The sequence below is a fragment of the Artemia franciscana genome, chromosome 6 (assembly GCF_032884065.1).
Source record: "Artemia franciscana chromosome 6, ASM3288406v1, whole genome shotgun sequence".
In the NCBI taxonomy this organism is placed as follows: Eukaryota; Metazoa; Arthropoda; class Branchiopoda; order Anostraca; family Artemiidae; genus Artemia; species Artemia franciscana.
In genome coordinates, this window is record NC_088868.1 from 17,405,856 (window position 1) to 17,424,331 (window position 18,476).

The 18,476-nt window shown below is 33.9% G+C and overlaps 1 protein-coding gene across 1 annotated transcript in view; it reads left to right on the forward strand.

The window, feature by feature from the left end:
* The window catches only part of LOC136028121 (neuromedin-K receptor-like), a 114,356-nt gene that overhangs the window by 85,323 nt on the left and 10,557 nt on the right, over positions 1–18,476 (forward strand). The window contains exon 4 of the mRNA XM_065705764.1: positions 6,361–6,540. Coding sequence (XP_065561836.1) covers positions 6,361–6,540 — 180 coding nt within the window. The remainder of the gene's footprint in view (positions 1–6,360; positions 6,541–18,476) is intronic.

Below are 18,476 nucleotides of genomic sequence, written 5' to 3' on the forward strand. Positions count from 1 at the left end.
CACGGGAGGGACATGGTTGTCTTATAAATTCTTTGTTTTAGGTTTCCCAAAAAGACTGCCATAAAACTTCTCATTGGTGTAAAATAACACAAGTACAAGCTATGGTAATTAGAATTTACCAACGATGCGAAACCAAACTTAGTCCTGACTCACTGTTAAAGTCTTGACTACTCAAAAAAAAACTAAAAAAGTCCATGGAACAGAATTTTTCCAGATTCATTTCATATAGAGGGGGTGGTCGGGTAAACTTTGGATGAAGTTCATTCGACTGCAAATTGAAACCCCTAGTGCATTTTTTAAGAGTAAAAAGTGACTGGAGGGCAAACAGTCCCCCACACTCTTTTTCCCCAAATGTATCTGATCAAAATTTTGACATAACCCAAATTTCCCAAATACATCAATATTTTTCCCCAAATGTATTTTTCCCAAATATGTCCGATCAAAATTGTGACATAACCCTTTTGGTCAATATAATCCCAAAGGCCGACAAATAATGCCCTCATGATAGACCAAACCTCCCACAGCCCATGGGACAAAGGCTGTAAGCTATGCAAGTTGCTCGTTGCTGAAATACAAGGTTTTTTATGGAACGGATGATGACACAAATTCTGGAGGAGGCTCATTCGATTGGAAATCAAAATCTCTAGTTCACTTATTAATAATAAAAAATAATCGAAGGGCAGTCAGCCTCCCTCTTCCAACCGCTATTTCCCCAAAACGCACCCGATCAATATTTTGAGAGAGCAATTTTATTTAAAACAGTCCTAAGCTTAATAACTATGACTCTAGGGTCCAAAATCCCTAGCCCCTGTGGCAAGGGCTGTAAGCATTGCGCGTCACCTATTGTTAACAAATATTTTTTTTTATCAAGAAACAAGGGCACGTTTGTAGCTGGATATCCAAAAAAGCTTGGAGTCTTAAGGTCAAAGTTTAAAGAAATGTCTAGAAGAATCTCAAACACAATAAAATAAAAAAACAAAAACAAAAAAAAACACTATTTTCTTTATCGGCTGTGAAGAGGAAATACCAGTATGTCTAATATATCTAATATGGTAATATCTAAAGTTGATTGATAATATCTAAGGTTGGTTGTATCAGCCGTCATATCGTTTGGGAAATGTTTAGGGACGTCTTCAGCTAAATCAAAAGATACACTAAGTGCATTCAGTTTTATAAGAAGACGTATCTGCAGTATGTCGAGAACAGCTGAGGATATTAAGTAAACTTTCAGGGTATGTTAAGGGGAGTGAAAAGAGGTCGGAGAGCAACCAGTCCCCTTCCCATGTCCATTTTAGCTGCAATATCCTTAAAGCCATCTGACCAAAATTTGTTTTCTAAATTAACAAAGTTCAAAGATTTTCAAACACAGATGTTTATTACTCAACGTTCAGGACAGTTTCGATTCATCTGAAAGAAGTAGAAACAAATCTTACTTTAATGGTTTTTGAAGTCCAATTTTCTTTTTTATTGTGACGACAAAACGGAACTTTTTCATGAATGATCTTGATAGGCATTTATATCATGACCTTAAAAAACAAGTATTCCCAACAAAGTTGAACATGTAGATATTCAAACTTCTGTTTTACCCCATGATATTGCCTCATATTTATAACATATTTATAAAAGGTGCACAGGGTTCAGTTGCACGGGGGTTCAGTTGCATGGGGGTTCAGTTTGCATGAGGGTTCAGTTTCAAGGGGTTCAGTCGAACGATGGCTGAGTTGCACGGGGTTCGAGTTACACGATGGTTCAGTTGCACAGTGGTTCAGCTAAATGGGGTTCAGTTGCACGAGGGTTATTTACGCAAGATTTTGGTGGCACGGAGGTTTCAGTTGCACGGGGATCCAGTTACAGGGGTTCAGTTCCACGACGGTTCAGTTACAAGCACACCACCTTAGGTTTATTGCGATTATTTATTTCAATTTCTGTTCGTTTTGGTTTTCATTTATTCTTTGATAGTAATTTCTGTTTTTTTTAAGTTTGAATTATTGTACGACTTTATTTCTGTTCGTCTTAAGTTTTAATATAGCTCTATACTCTTCTTTGATAAACTAAATTTTCAGAAAGTTTTTAAACAACTTGATTTCTGTTCGTCTTTGATTGCCAAATTTCTATTATTGGTTAATACTAAAATTATTTCTCCAATTTTTTAGGTTTTGGGCTTAAGAATTAGAATATCCGATTTGAGCGTGATCTTTGATTTTATTTCATACAACTACATTTTTGCTTGGTGTAGTATCATTCTGAAAACATAGATGCACATAATGTCTTTTGATTGAATTCAAAATCCTTAATAACCTATCTATTCTGGCCGTAAAGGACATACACCATTGTGACAACCAGGAAGTACATAGTATCTTATGAGTTAACTCGACATCCACCTCAACATGCCCTGAAAGTTTCAATTTTGTACCATTAGAGGTTCCAAAAATATTGGGGATACGTCCTTTTAACAATTGGGGCGTATTCAGTGTCTTCTGATCAAGTTGAACATCTCCCTTGACATTTTGTGAAAGTTTCAACTTAATACCCTTAGCTGTTCCCGAAATATTTCAGATATAATGTTTTGACAACCTGGATGCACATGGCGTCTTTTCATTTGGTTTGCCATCCCAGTCGACATTTTCTTAGTGGAAGTGAAACTTTCAGGGTCCATATAATGCTTTTAAGTCAACATCTCCCTCAGCTTTCTGCATGTTTCAGCGTAATATCCTTAACTGTGCCTGAAATATTGCAGATATGTCATTTTGACTCCCTGGATGCATGAAGTGCCTTTGATTTAGTTTAACATCGCCCTTAGCATTCCCTGAAAGATTCAACTTAGTACGCGTAGTTGTTTCTTAGATAAATATAGATAGGCCCAGATACACCCTTTGAAAAACTGGATGCACCTCGTGTCTTCCGATTTAATGCACATCTTCCTCAATATTCTCCTGAAATTTTAAATCTAATACCCGCAGCAGCTCCTTAGATTTTGAGCGTACATTCTTTTTTTGAGCACCTGGAACACGTAGAATATTTTGATTTAGTTCACAACCCTCCCCCTCAACATCCTATTTTTAGATATTAAGTTTTGTTGATTGCTCAAGGTATTAAATACAGTAATTTACTTTCAAATGAGCCTTTTCTATGATGTTCCAGTGCCCCGGTAGTAGTGAAGAAAAAAAAGACAAAAAAGACCCAATATATGAACTATGGGCAATTTGGATAACTTATAGCCCTTGTCCATGGAGCTATGGGGAGTCATTTCAATCCCGAAGGTATAGTTATTTAACCTTTAAACTATTTTCAACAAGAGGGCTATCTCAACATTTGGATCAGATGTCTTTCGGGGGAGGTTAGCTAAAAAGGGCGTGGGCTGGGGCTAGTTGCCTTTTATTCACTTTTGACTCATGAAAAGGGCAATAGAATTTTCAATTTCCTATCAAATGAGCCCCTCCAAACCTCAATGACCACCCTTACATATACGGCTCTATTCTACTTCCGTTTATGGCTAGATACCTTACGGCTGTTTGCTACAGGCAAAACTAGAGCGTTGCCTGCGATGACGTCGGCACTACTACTAATAGTAGAAATAGATCCTGAAATTTTTATACTATCTTCATAGGACACTCTCAGCAAGCTTTTCCATCTTCTATATTCTCGTTCAAAGTAATATTTGCTGAAAGGCCCGACCAAACACTAGACATAATCTGAAACCAAACTTTCGGCAGCACTTATTTAGTAAAGGTAAAAGTCAATTTCTTCAGGTGTGGTGCCACAACAGTTTTGCAATGGCCAGATCACTCCTATTCCCAAAAAGGGAAAAAGAGATGTTGAAGATTGTCAATCATACAGCCCTATAGCCTTTTAGTGTACCTCGTTCAAAATTTTTTAGTCTATTATTCTCAGTGAAATTTCTTGTAAGTGTTATGCTCCTCCATATCAGTTTGGTGTCAAGAAACAATTAAGTCGGGAGGATGCTCTTTATGCCCTTTTTAATGTTCTAGCTGATGAAGGATCTGGTGATTTCCTTGTTCTTTGCGCACTTGACATAGCTAGAGCATTTGATTCGTGTATATTTGCCCAGGTTTTGTCAGAAGCTATAAAAAGAGGAGTTGATCCTTCTGTTATGAACTGTCTCCATTATATGTATAGTCATCTTAAAGCTAAAATAAAAGGGGTTTGGATCTTTTCAATATATAAGGGTTTCAGACATGCTGGTTTAACTTTTCCTGCTCTTTTTAATAGCTCAGTTTCTGCTGCTTAATTCTCTGTCGACTGCACATAAATCTATGGTGGAATTAATGTTTCTTTATTTACCTACGCTGATGATATTTTGAATCAAAGTCGCAGCTTTTTGGGAAGTAAGAGCACTTTTTCTAAACTCCAGCATCAATATCAGCAAATCGGTCTGAATTTTAATGTTGATAAAACTATAGAAATCGCTTTCAATCTTAAGGGTAACTCTGATATGCAACTTGAAATTTCTGAAACATCTGTTCCGCTTTCTGATAGCCTTATTTATCGTGGTATGCCCATTGAAAGAAGTATTAAAGAAAGCATTAAGCTTGTAATTCAAAACCTCGCCTAAGAGATTCGAATTGCATATGCTTCGCTTGCGTCTAATATCACAAATCTTAGTCGGTTTCACCTTTCCAAACTTTACAACAGTCTGACTCTGTCCCATCTTCTTGCTATGTCCCCCGTTTGGAATTTTTTCTGCTTCAAATAAAGAAATATTAACTAAATCTATTTTAAATTCGCCACGTATCTGCTGCATCTGCCTCCTTGGACCAGTAATTCTTCTCTGGTACAAAAATTTAAATTGATTCTGCCTGCAAACAATATTGATAAAAGAGTGGAAGATTTCAAATCCTCCGCTAGAAAACTTAAACACCAGTGGTCTTCCCTCTTCGTATGGTATGTAGTTTTGTTTGTGTTTGTTGATTATAATCTCTCTTTTCGTTGATTGTTTATTTTCTCTTTTTATTTTTGTTTTGTCTTACTCCGTCACTAGGGCTATAAACCCTCTTTTGTTTTGTTTACGGGTCAGAAATAAATTGAATTGAATAAATTTTACGAGAGAAAAAGTATCGTAAAACACATAGAACGTAGTAGAAAAGGCTTGAAAGGAGTTGAATGATATTATTTTCTTCAACACGTGTTTCCTGGTATGATGTGCCTATTTAAACCACTCTTGCCCCCCCCCTCCAATAAAAGTGCTGGAGTTAGGCCCCTGCCTTTCCGTAGTCTTTCTAATTGTTCGTTTATTTGTCCAAATTTGAATCACTTCCTATGCACTACCGATGTATGTAGTACTGATAAAAGTAAAATGCTATTCTACTTTTCTAAGGCAGATTAAGGAGCCATACCTACTCAACATTCCACTGTGGTCATTATAGGTAAAAAGCTTCACGTTCCTTTTGCGGGATTTGTTTTCATTCAATGAAAGAAAAGTTTTTAGATAAAGGTTGTTTTTCGAAACTTCTCAAAAGGAAAATACGCATATAATTTAGCTCACTTAGTTTTATGCAGTTGACCCTTGGTGCCTCTAGCACAACTAATTTTTAATGTCCAGTAAGAAAGTCTATTAGTCTGTTTTAATTTGAAATTCAAGCTTCAGTCTTTCTCTAGCTCGATAATGCAGATATTCAAACTAAAAGAAGAAATGGAGCCATATCCTTGTTATTTCATCCTTTTTGAGCTTAAAAAGTGATCTATTAATGATTTTTATATTTTTAAACACAAATATAAGCTATTAGAGATATAAATCACTTACGCTAGGAAAATTTTAAAGTTTGCTAACGCCTAGCGATTAACTACATAAACATGCCCAAAGGCATCCGAAGTATAAAAAAAGAAAAAAGAATCCTAGAAGCACCTTAGACTAATTATAATAATAATAATAAACAAAAAGACGATCCCCTCTCAAACACCCCAGGATACAACCACAATCCAAATACAACTCTATCCAGCACACCCCGTCAAACTGCTCTTCTCTCCAGCCCAATAACCCACTCATTCCCCAAGAAATATTCTTTTAATCTTTTTTAAACTTTGGGAGGTGTTCGGTCACCCTAACACTCACAGGAAGCGAATTCCATACAGAAGGTCCAAGATGCTTCAAAGTAAACCAGATCTCACATTGTTTTTAATATCCACACCCGAGATATCACATCTTCTTGTATCAGGCTCATGAACAGAACTTCTAAAACTGTAAAACTCATTAAAAGTTTTCGGGACTAGACTTTGCACACAGTTAAACACAAATATCGCCGCTTGATGTGTTTGAATCAACAAAATTTCACTTAAGGCTTTGTCGGAATAACACCTTTGATAATATTGTTGATTAATTCCTTTAATATGCACGACTTTTAGGATGTAAGACGGTCCCGAGAACTGCTTGGTGCTGTTACCTCTACACAGAGAGCAAAATTAAGGGCAATTCAAGCAATGGTTCTTGTTCTGGCACTTTTTGTTATTTGTTGGTTACCATGTCACATGCTAAACCTTTGGACAGCCATCAGAGGAGCACCAACTTATAATTTCAGTTCAAAGGTATTTTATTTTATTTTTATTCTAAAATTGATTTAGCGAGCAGACGATTAGTCAGAGTGGAACTATGGATTTCATAAATCCTGGTCCACCTTGAAACCTGAAAAACTCAAATTTTGACCATAAATTGCTTCTATAAACACTTCCTCTTTAACGGAAGAATTTCACTATTGTTCCCTGTGGTTGCATCTTTTAGATCCTTGGAAATTTTATTCATAACCTCTTCTTCACACCTCCTTTATTCATACTCTTATGCTTTTTCTACTTTCCTTGCATTCTTCTTATTCTCATATTACGGAGGACATCAGCGTAGTGATTCTGTAGTTTCGAGTTGAGTGGTTATCTCTAACCAATCCACTCCCATGTTTCTCCTATAGTTTTATTTTATTTTCCAGCTTTTTTTGTTAACTCGACAACTTGAATGATTATCCCTGAATATTAGTTAAGTCGTTAGTCGTTACGCGCCATATTAGTTACGCGCCATTGTAGTTGTGTCCCTGTGTCCCACCTGTGAATATAGATAGATATATATATATATTTTTAACTATGTAAAACTTGCGAATATACAACATTCTTGGCTGTCCCATTGTCTGCGCATATAAATAGATTGTCAGGTTTACCTACTCTTGAACATGCAACATATAATTGTCCATGGGGAAAAAAAATCTGTGTTCAGATCTATACCTCTTTATTCTAATGATTGCCCTTGAGCTTTGTTGATGGTGATTGCTAATCGAACATTCCCTGTGTCCCCGTCGTCATTTATATATCCCCCTGTGCCCCCCGGCGTCCCCGTTGTTGTTGTTTCCCTGTGTCCCGGTCGTCATCTGTGTCCCGGTGTCCCAGTCTGTAATTTCTCTTTGAATGTCGCGGTCGTCATTTATATTCCCTGTGTCCCGGTCGTCATTTTTGTCCCGGTCGTCATTTGTGTTCCGGTGTCCCGGTCTGTAATTTCTCTTTGAGTGTCCTGGTCGTCATTTATATTCCCTGTGTCCCGGTGCTTTGTTGATGGTGATTGCTAATCGAACATTCCTTGTGTCCTTGTATTCCAAATGTACCTTACATTAGAAGTAATGCCTTCGTAAAACTACGTTAATTTTCATTGAACCTTTAACTTTTGCGTCGGCTTGTTTTGTCATTATGAAAGATATATCGCCGAACCTTTGTCTTTTTTAATTGTCCAGGTAGTGGGACAGAAATTTATTTTTCTTCCAATGATTTATCTAGTCAATGCTTTGATTTTCAAAGGTACTGTAGGCACTGATGACCTTATCTATGTCAAAATCCAGAACCAAATAATCATCGCTATGATTTGCAGTTTGTTTATCGCAGAACCTTTGTTTTTTGACAGAGTTGTAGTAGGCATTGATGACTTTATCCATGTCAAAATCCCTATCTATCATCGCTATCGTTTCCAATGTTGACACGTTTGGATTCTCGCTATCCAGGCTGATTTTCGCTGACTCGTTCACATATTTTTTGTCGCAAGTCTTCTAATTGCATGTGTCTTTGCTTTTCATTTTTGACTTGCTCACATGCTAGGTGTCGCATGTCTTCTAACCGCCTGTGTTTGCTCTTCATCTCCATTTTTGACACGCCGCCGCTGTTTTTCTTACCGCGTTTGTATTTACTCTTCATTTTCATCTTTGACTCGCTCACATGCTCTGTGTCATATGTCTTTTAACTGCGTGTGTCTTTGCTCTTCATTCTCATTTTTAACACACCATCAATTTTCTTCTAGCGTGTCTTTGCTCTTCATTTTAATTTTTGACTCGCTCACTTGCTCGGTGTCGCACGTCTTTTAACCGAGTGTTTCTTTGTTTTTCATTTCATTTTTGACACGATCTATTTGTTGTTTTCACATATCTTCTAACCGTCCCTATACTTGCTCTTCATTTTCATTTTTGACACGTTTTTAGATTTTGATCACTTCTGACAATTTAGCAATGACCTTTGCTTTAGATGCCCGTATTAGAATTGTAGCAATTGATGGCCCAGGCTGTCGAATACACATCTTATCACGTTTGATAGTTCAGGTGTTGGCTCCAAAGAATCAGCATTTAAAGCATCTCCAACTGCAAATTTTCGTTTTTTTGTGCCTTCCAACAGAGAAAAAGCTTATATGATGTCATACGAAATGCTTACATGACGTACAAACATAGTACATGACGTCATTTGCAAAAACCAAATCCAAGGTTCTTAACGAATTTTCTCAAACTTCTGACCTATCAAGATCGTTTTTTATGCGAGAATATCTGATGATACCAATTTTCCCGAAAAAAATTACCCAGCTATTTTCGAAAAATAACATATCTCACACGATATCTTAAGACCACCGGATTGATACTATAACCCCTGGAAAAACTAAAAAAAACAACACTCACCCGTGATGTTTATTCTGGCAAAAAATACAAAATTCCTCATATTGTTTTGCAGATAGAAGCTTGAAGCACCAATAGTAGAGTTTTTTAATGCGCTGAATCTGGAGGTGTGATTTTCATTAAGATTCTATGACTTTAAGGGTGCCTTCCCCTTTTTCGATAATCAGGCAAATTTTCTCAGACTCATAGCCTTTAATGGGTAAGAATAAAATATATGAAAGTTATATATTTGAAATCAGCATAATAGGCGAATTCCTTTGATATATCTATTGGTATCAAAATTCCGTTTTTTTAGACTTCGGTAACTAATGAGCTGGGTCGCTCCTTACTTACAGTTCATTACCACGAACTGTTTGAACATCAGGAAAAGCATCGAAGATTCATCATCATGTTTTCGTAACACGCTTCTAAAGTGCAGTTCTAAAGTACAAGATTGTTATACGGGCTAAAACAAAAACTGTATATAGAATAAAATGATTTAAGGAGGATTTTGGTATCAGTATCCTTTTTGTTCAATATCTGGTACTTTTTTCGCTCTTGTGTTATTTCTTTTGCTCCTTCCTTGCTGTGCTGCCTCTTTCTCATGCTCATATATTTTTCTGTTTGATCCTTTGTTCGTTTTTCTTTTCTTAGTTTCAAAAATAGAGATTTAAAATGAAGAACACACAAAAAAAATCATTCAACTTTTACTTAGCTGTATCTAGTAAAGAACGAACCCTTGGAAAAAATGCAGTAGATGAATTCAAATATGGCATTATATCCAAGAGAAGCAACTTACCGAAAGATACCTGTATCATATCTTATTGTCAAAAATTAAAGGTCATATACATCATCTTGTATATGAAGATGCAGTTTTTGTCGAATATTGCAACTTGTTTCAACAGTATGTTCTCAATACTTTGAAAAGAGAATAGAAATATATATATTTTTTTTAATGAACTCTTAAACAGCTCTCTATGATGTTCCAGTACCCTGCTAGCGATGAGGGAAAAAAGCAAGAAAGAAAATGAGGGACAGTCAATCCAAGGTCTTTTCCCTTGCTGTTCAAGGTTGGGGGGATGTAAGTGTATTTTATAGGGTTTCCAATAATTGTAGTTCTGGTGGTTCACTTTTCGTTTCAACCCTATGCCATTTTTGAGGAATTCGCGCTTTTTTTTCAAAATTCCTGTAAATCTTACTTCATAATATGCAGAATAATTGTACCTAATACATTTTGCATGCAGACCCACTATACTTTAATCCCCCCTTAATATGCAAATATATAGCCCAAATTTGTCTCTAAACGAACAAAGAAACTAACGAAGAAACCGGTTTGTTCTCGAGCTTTACATATCGTAAGCTTGAGTGAGTGGCGTATAATACACTAGTACCGGAATTTTTTATGGAGAAGGAGCGGGATTTCCCTATATTATTTAAAAATAATCGTTAATTAAACTTAAAAAGAACAAGTTTTTCAACTGAAATTAAGGAGCAACATTAAAACTTAAAACGAACAGAAATTATTACGTATATGAAAGGGGTTGCCTCCTCCTTAAGACCTATTCCTTTACGATAAAGTCTTTTTTTATATAATTTTAGAAACAAAGCTTTTTGCTCTAATTAAACGGCCATTGTGTTTCAGGAATCGTTCTTAAAGAATTAGGGCAAAAAGTCAAAACTCTAGCGCAAAGAGCAAGGTCTTGTGGAAGGAAAAACTCCTCTCATATACGTAGGCTAATAGTTTCTGTTCGTTTTAAGTTTTGATGTTGCTCCTTACTTTCAGTTGAAAAACTTGTTCTTATTAAATTTAATTTCTGATCGTTTTTAAATAATACACGGAAATCCGACTCTCTCTCCATGAAAAATTCCGGTACTTGTGTATTATACGCCACTCATCCAAAAATTTGGGTAGCGGATCTGCATACAAAATATGCAAGGCACAACTATTCTGCATATTATGAAGTTAGAAATGTTTTCTAACTTCAAACTGACCTCCCCCCTTATGCGCTAATACATAGCCCAAATTGTATATTTTTCATCTATTCTGTCACTTATCTTTGTCTAGTCTCGCGCTAAGCTGAAAGAAACTAACGAAGAAACCGGTTTGCTCTCGAGTTTTCCACAGCGTAAACTTGAGTGAGTGGCGTATATGTATTTAGGTATTTATTTATTTATAACCCTTCATACAAAATAATGAAGTGATGGAGTACATTGAAAAAAAAGAAAGAAACAACATATCGTAATTACATTCTAAAATACAAACAAAAATAATTCCACATACAAAAAACAACATTTTGCCATTCATGGCCGGTTTGCTTATTGCACATGTGTACATTCAGCTCAGCTAACTTGGCACACGGGTCAGACAAGCTATATTTTTTCAATACACAATACCAAAATATTTTCAGTGGGGGTATTTTCCTGGGGGTATTTTCCAGGGAAGATTTTCTGGGGGTAAACGCCGGAAGGGTGTAAACACTGGCTACCGAATGACTACGCTTTTGGAGAAAACACGACCTCCCAGAGCCCCTGGGGAAACGTCTTTATGTTATAAAGCTTAAACATTGTTTATCTATAGTATCTGTTATTGGGAAGTATGCATACATTTTTAGGGTTGGGGAGATAAATCTTCTGCTGGGAGATTTTTCATGGGGAGAACTTTCCAGTGGGAGGGAATTTAACAGCAGGTGAATTTTTCAGGGGATATTTTGCAGGGGGGAATTTGCCAGAATTCCTATACGAAATTCTTCTTATGTCTTGCTTTCTCTATCCCGACACAATTTTACGCGTGGAGATGTTAAGGGTAACTGTCCGGGTAAATTTTCACCAGGATTCAATTGTCTAGAGGAGGAGCGATTTTTCCATGGAGGAGGAGCCAGATTTCCTGGAATTATTAAAAAGCGATCAGAAATTAAGTTTAAAAATCGAGCTTTTTCAACTAAAAGTAAGGAGCATCATTAAAACTTAAAACGATCAGAAAATATTGCGTATATAAGGGAGGTTGTCCCCTCAACACTTCGCTCCTTACATTAAAGTTTGCATTTTGTCCCAATTCTTTAAGAACCACTCCTGAAACACAAGGCTTGTTTAATTAGAGCAGTAGGAAACTTTTTTTTAAAGTACTAGAAAACTTTAGCGTAAAGAACGAGATGTAGAGGAGGGGGCAACTCCCTTCACATATGTAATATTTTTAGATTAATTTTTATGTTGCTCCTTACTTTCAGTTGAAGAAACTTCTTTTTTTATTTAATGACAGCAAAGAATGAGTTCAAATTTCGAATAGATTTACTCTATATAACAAAGGCAAGTGCAGATGAAATTTCAGTTTTTCGGTTTTTCATAATTTCAGTAATAAAAGTGACATAATACCATCGATCTCTTTTATGTCTCAGTTTCACATTTTTGGTTCCCATCTGCACGAATTGAATAAGTACTAAGTGGCCGCGAAGCTGACATATTAATTGAACCAGTTGCTCTCACCTACAGGAAAAATTACTAGACAAGAAAGAGATAAATACCATTTTGAAAAATATTTTTTCATGACAGGCACGTATTATGAACAGTAGGGGGCATTTTTACCCTTTATCACTATGAATTCACAGGTTCTTGCATTTCTATTCTTGCGAAAACATTCATAAAGATGAGCTCCTATTTATTTTATTTTTTTGTTAGTTTATTTTTATTTCCCCAGGGGCGATCATATGGACCCATTGGTCCTAAGAAGTCGCGAGAGGGCTCATTCTAACGGAAATTAAAATTTCTAGTACCTTTTTAAGTGACAAAATTGGAGGGCACCTACGCCCCCTCCCACGCACATTCCCCCCCCCCCCTAAAGTCACCGAATCAAAATTTTGAGATAATCATTTTGTTCAGCTTAGTCGAAAACCTAATAACTATGTCTTTGGGGCGACTTCATCCCCCACAGTTCCCTTGTGAAGGGCTGCAAGTTACAAACTTTGACGGTTGTTAACATACAGTAATGGTTATTTTGAAGTGTACAGATGTTTTCAGAGGGTACGTCTTCGCGTTGGGATGGGGATGGGTCAGGGGGAAGGGGTTACGTGGGAGGATCTTTCCATGGAGGAATTTATCAAAAATAGTGACGAAGACCACACTGCCTTAAAACATGTTTTAATAAGTGTTTTTATATTCAGTTTTAATTCTCACAATTTAATGCAAGTTCTTTTATCTATATATATAAAAATAAGTTGTCTGTCTGTGGATCTGTGTGTGGATCAGGTGACGTCATGTTTGTCCGCATATGACGTCTGAATTATTTCACACTAATACAAAAGAAGAAAAAAACTAAAAAAGGTAAAAACTACAAAAAAAACTAAGAGAAAAAAAAACTAAAAAAGCTAAAAAACTAAAAAAAAACTAAAAACTAAAAAAGAAAAAACTAAAAAAAAAAGGAAAAAACTGAAAAATAAAAGAGAAAAAGAAAACTAAAAAAATATGAATAAATATATATATAAAAATAAGTTGTTTGTGGGTTATGTCTGTCTGTCTGTCTGTCGAGTGACGTCGTGTTTGTCCGCATATGACGTCTGAATTATTTCACACTAATACAAAAGAAGAAAAAAAACTAAAAAAGGTAAAAACTACAAAAAAAACTAAAAAGAAAAAAAACTAAAAAAGCTAAAAAACTAAAAAAAACTAAAAAAAGGTAAAAAACTAAAAACTAAAAAAAACTGAAAAAACTAAAAAAAGGCAAAAACTAAAAAAAAACTAAAAACTAATAAAAAAAACTAAAAAAGCTAAAAAACTAAAAAAACTAAAAAAACTAAAAAAAGGTAAAAAACAAAAAAAAACTAAAAACTAAAAAAGAAAAAACTAAAAAAAAGGAAAAAACTAAAAATAAGAGAAAAAGAAAACTAAAAAAATATTAATAAATATAAAAAATATAAATATAAATATAATATAAATTAGCAATCAACAAAGCACCGAGACACAAATGACGACCGGGACACAGGGAGTATAAATGACGACCAGGACATAAGTAAAAAAAAAAACTAAAAAAACTAAAAAAATGGTAAAAACTACAAAAAAACTAAAAACTAATAAAAAAACTAAAAAATCTAAAAATCTAAATAAACTAAAAAAGAAAAAAAAGAAAAAAGGAAAAAAATAAAGGAGAAAAACAAAACTAAAAAACGAATGTATATACAGACCGGGACACCGGGATACAAATGACGACCGGGACACAGGGAATATAAATGACGACCGGGACACAGGGACACAACTACAATGGGGACGCCGGGGGGCACAGGGGGATATAAATGACGACCGGGACACAAGGAATATAAATGACGCCCGGGACACTCAAAGAGAAATCACAGACTGGAACACCGGGACACAAATGACGACCGGGACACAGGGAATATAAATGACGACCGGGACACAGGGACATAACTACAAAGGGGACGTCGGGGTGCACAGGGGGATATATAAATGACGATGGCGACTCAGGGAATGGTCGATTAGCAATCACCATCAACAAAGCTCAAGGGCAATCATTAGAATCATGAGGTATAGATCTGAATACGGATTGTTTTCCCATGGACCATTATATGTTGCATGTTCAAGAGTCGGTAAACCTGACAATCTATTTATATGCACAGACAATGGGACAGCAAAGAATGTTGTATATTCGCAAGTTTTACGTAGTTAAAAACATATATATATATATATATATATATATATATATATATATATATATATATATATATATATATATATATCTATATCTATATATATAAAAATAAGTTGTCTGTGTGTGGTTCTGTGGATGGATCAGGTGACGTCATGTTTGTTCGCATATGACGTCTGAATTATTTCACACTAATACAAAAGAAGAAAAAAACTAAAAAAGGTAAAAACTACAAAAAAAACTAAAAAGAAAAAAAAACTAAAAAAGCTAAAAAACTAAAAAAAACTAAAAAAAGGTAAAAATCTAATAACTAAAAAAAAAATGAAAAAAATAAAAAAAGGCAAAAACTACAAAAAAAATAAAAACTAATAAAAAAACTAAAAAAGCTAAAAAACTAAAAAAACTAAAAAAAACTAAAAAAAGGTAAAAAACTAAAAAAAACTAAAAACTAAAAAAGAAAAAAAAACTAAAAAAAAGGAAAAAACTGAAAAATAAAAGAGAAAAAGAAAACTAAAAAAATATGAATAAATATATATAAAAATAAGTTGTTTGTGGGTTATGTCTGTCTGTCTGTCTGTCGAGTGATGTCGTGTTTGTCCGCATATGACGTCTGAATTATTTCACACTAATACAAAAGAAGAAAAAAAACTAAAAAAGGTAAAAACTACAAAAAAAACTAAAAAGAAAAAAAACTAAAAAAGCTAAAAAACTAAAAGAAAACTAAAAAAAGGTAAAAAACTAAAAACTAAAAAAAACTGAAAAAACTAAAAAAAGGCAAAAACTAAAAAAACTAAAAACTAATAAAAAAAACTAAAAAAGCTAAAAAACTAAAAAAACTAAAAAAACTAAAAAAAGGTTAAAAACTAAAAAAACTAAAAACTAAAAAAAACTAAAAAAAGGAAAAAACTGAAAAATAAGCTAAAATAAAGGTAAAAACCAATAAAAAACTAAAAAAAAAACTGAAAAAACTAAAAAAAGGCAAAAACTACAAAAAAACTAAAAACTAATAAAAAAAGTAAAAAAGCTAAAAAACTAAAAAAACTAAAAAAACTAAAAAAAGGTAAAAAACTAAAAAAAATAAAAAATTAAAAAAAACTAAAAAAAAGGAAAAAACTGAAAAATAAGCTAAAATAAAGGTAAAAACCAATAAAAAACTAAAAAGAAAAAAAGGAAAAAACTAAAAAAAATTTTCATCTAAAAAACTAAAAAAAACTAAAAAAGGTAAAAACTAAAAGAACTAAAAAAGAAAAAAATAAATGACGAAACTCAAAGGGAAAGCGACCAGGACAAAAGGAATGTTCGATTAGCAATCAACAAGGCACCGGGACACAGGGAGTATAAATGACGACCAGGACATAAGTAAAAAAAAAAACTATCTATATATATAAAAATAAGTTGTCTGTGGATCTGTGGATCGTGGATCAGGTGACGTCACCTGAAAAAACTGGATCAGGTGACGTCAAAACTGAAAAAACTAAAAAAAGGCAAAAACTACAAAAAAAACTAAAAACTAATAAAAAAAAATAAAAAAGCTAAAAAACTAAAAAAACTAAAAAAGGCAAAAACTACAAAAAAAACTAAAAACTAATAAAAAAGCTAAAAAACTAAAAAAACTAAAAAAAAGGCAAAAACTACAAAAAAAACTAAAAACTAATAAAAAAAATAAAAAAGCTAAAAAACTAAAAAAACTAAAAAAACTAAAAAAAGGTTAAAAACTAAAAAAACTAAAAACTAAAAAAAACTAAAAAAAAGGAAAAAACTGAAAAATAAGCTAAAATAAAGGTAAAAACCAATAAAAAACTAAAAAAAAAACTGAAAAAACTAAAAAAAGGCAAAAACTACAAAAAAACTAAAAACTAATAAAAAAAAGTAAAAAAGCTAAAAAACTAAAAAAACTAAAAAAACTAAAAAAACTAAAAAAAGGTAAAAAACTAAAAAAAAAAAAAAATAAAATAAAAAAAAGGAAAAAACTGAAAAATAAGCTAACATAAAGGTAAAAACCAATAAAAAACTAAAAAGAAAAAAAGGAAAAAACTAAAAAAAATTTTCATCTCAAAAACTAAAAAAAACTAAAAAAGGTAAAAACTAAAAGAACTAAAAAAGAAAAAAATAAATGACGACACTCAAAGAGAAAGCGACCAGGACAAAAGGAATGTTCGATTAGCAATCAACAAAGCACCGGGACACAGGGAGTATAAATGACGACCAGGACATAAGTAAAAAAAAAATTAACAAAACTAAAAAGAAGGTAAAAACTACAAAAAAACTAAAAAGAAAAAAAAACTAAAAACTAATAAAAAAACTAAAAACTAATAAAAAAACTAAAAAATCTAAAAATCTAAATAAACTAAAAAAGAAAAAAAAGGAAAAAAATAAAGGAGAAAAACAAAACTAAAAAACGAATGTATATACAGACCGGTACACCGGGATACAAATGACGACCGGGACACAGGGAATATAAATGACGACCGGGACACAGGGACACAACTACAACGGGGACACCGGGAGAAACAGGGGGATATAAATGACGACCGGGACAAAAAAACTAAAAAGAAAAAAAAACTAAAAACTAACAAAAAAACTAAAAAATCTAAAAATCTAAATAAGCTAAAAAAGAAAAAAAAAGGAAAAAAATAAAGGAGAAAAACAAAACTAAAAAAGGAATGTATATACAGACCGGGACACCGGGATACAAATGACGACCGGGACACAGGGAATATAAATGACGACCGGGACACAGGGACACAACTACAACGGGGACACCGGGGGAAACAGGGGGATGTAAATGACGACCGGGACACCGGGACAGGGAATGGTCGATTAGCAATCACCATCAACAAAGCTCAAGGGCAATCATTAGAATCATGAGGTATAGATCTGAATACAGATTGTTTTCCCATGGACCATTATATGTTGCATGTTCAAGAGTCGGTAAACCTGACAATCTATTTATATGCAAAGACAATGGGACAGCAAAGAATGTTGTATATTCGCAAGTTTTACGTAGTTAAAACCATATATATATATATATATATATATATATATATATATATATATATATATATATATATATATATATATATATATATATATATATATATATATATATATATATATATATATATTCACAGGTGGGACATAGGGACACAACTACAATGGCGCGTAACTATTATGGCGCGTAACGACTTACGCGCGCGGGGGGGCTTGGGGGGGGCGCGAAGCGCCCCCACCAACTAGGTGTTGGGGTGGCGCGAAGCGCCACCCCAACAGCTAGTATATATATATATATATATATATATATATATATATATCTATATTCACAGGTGGGACATAGGGACACAACTACAATGGCGCGTAACTAATATGGCGCGTAACGACTTACGCGCGCGGGGGGGCTTGGGGGGGCGCGAAGCGCCCCCACCAACTAGGTGTTGGGGTGGCGCGAAGCGCCACCCCAACAGCTAGTATATATATATAGTATTGTATTGTGCTGAAGACGGCCCTTTGACATAGGGCCGAAATATCTACATAAATAATTTCCATTGTCTTGAGGAATTTATCATGAGGGAAGAGAATTTCCATGAAGGCGCAGGATTTTCTAGCATTATTTAAAAAAAAATAATGAAAACAAAATTCAACTGGAAGTAATGAGCAGCATTAAACCTGAAACGAACAGAAAAAATTATGTATATAAGGGTGTTCGTCCCCTCTACAATACCTTGCTCTTTACGCTAAAGTATTTTTAATAATTTCAACTATTTATTCTACGGCCTTTGTGATTCAGGGGTCGTTCTTAAAGAATTGGGACAAAATTCAAGCTCTAATGTAAAGAACGAGGTACTGACGAGGGGGCGAACCCCCTCATATACGTAATAGAAATACACAAATATAGAAGTTCATTACGTAAATTAATTTGTATGTTACATATA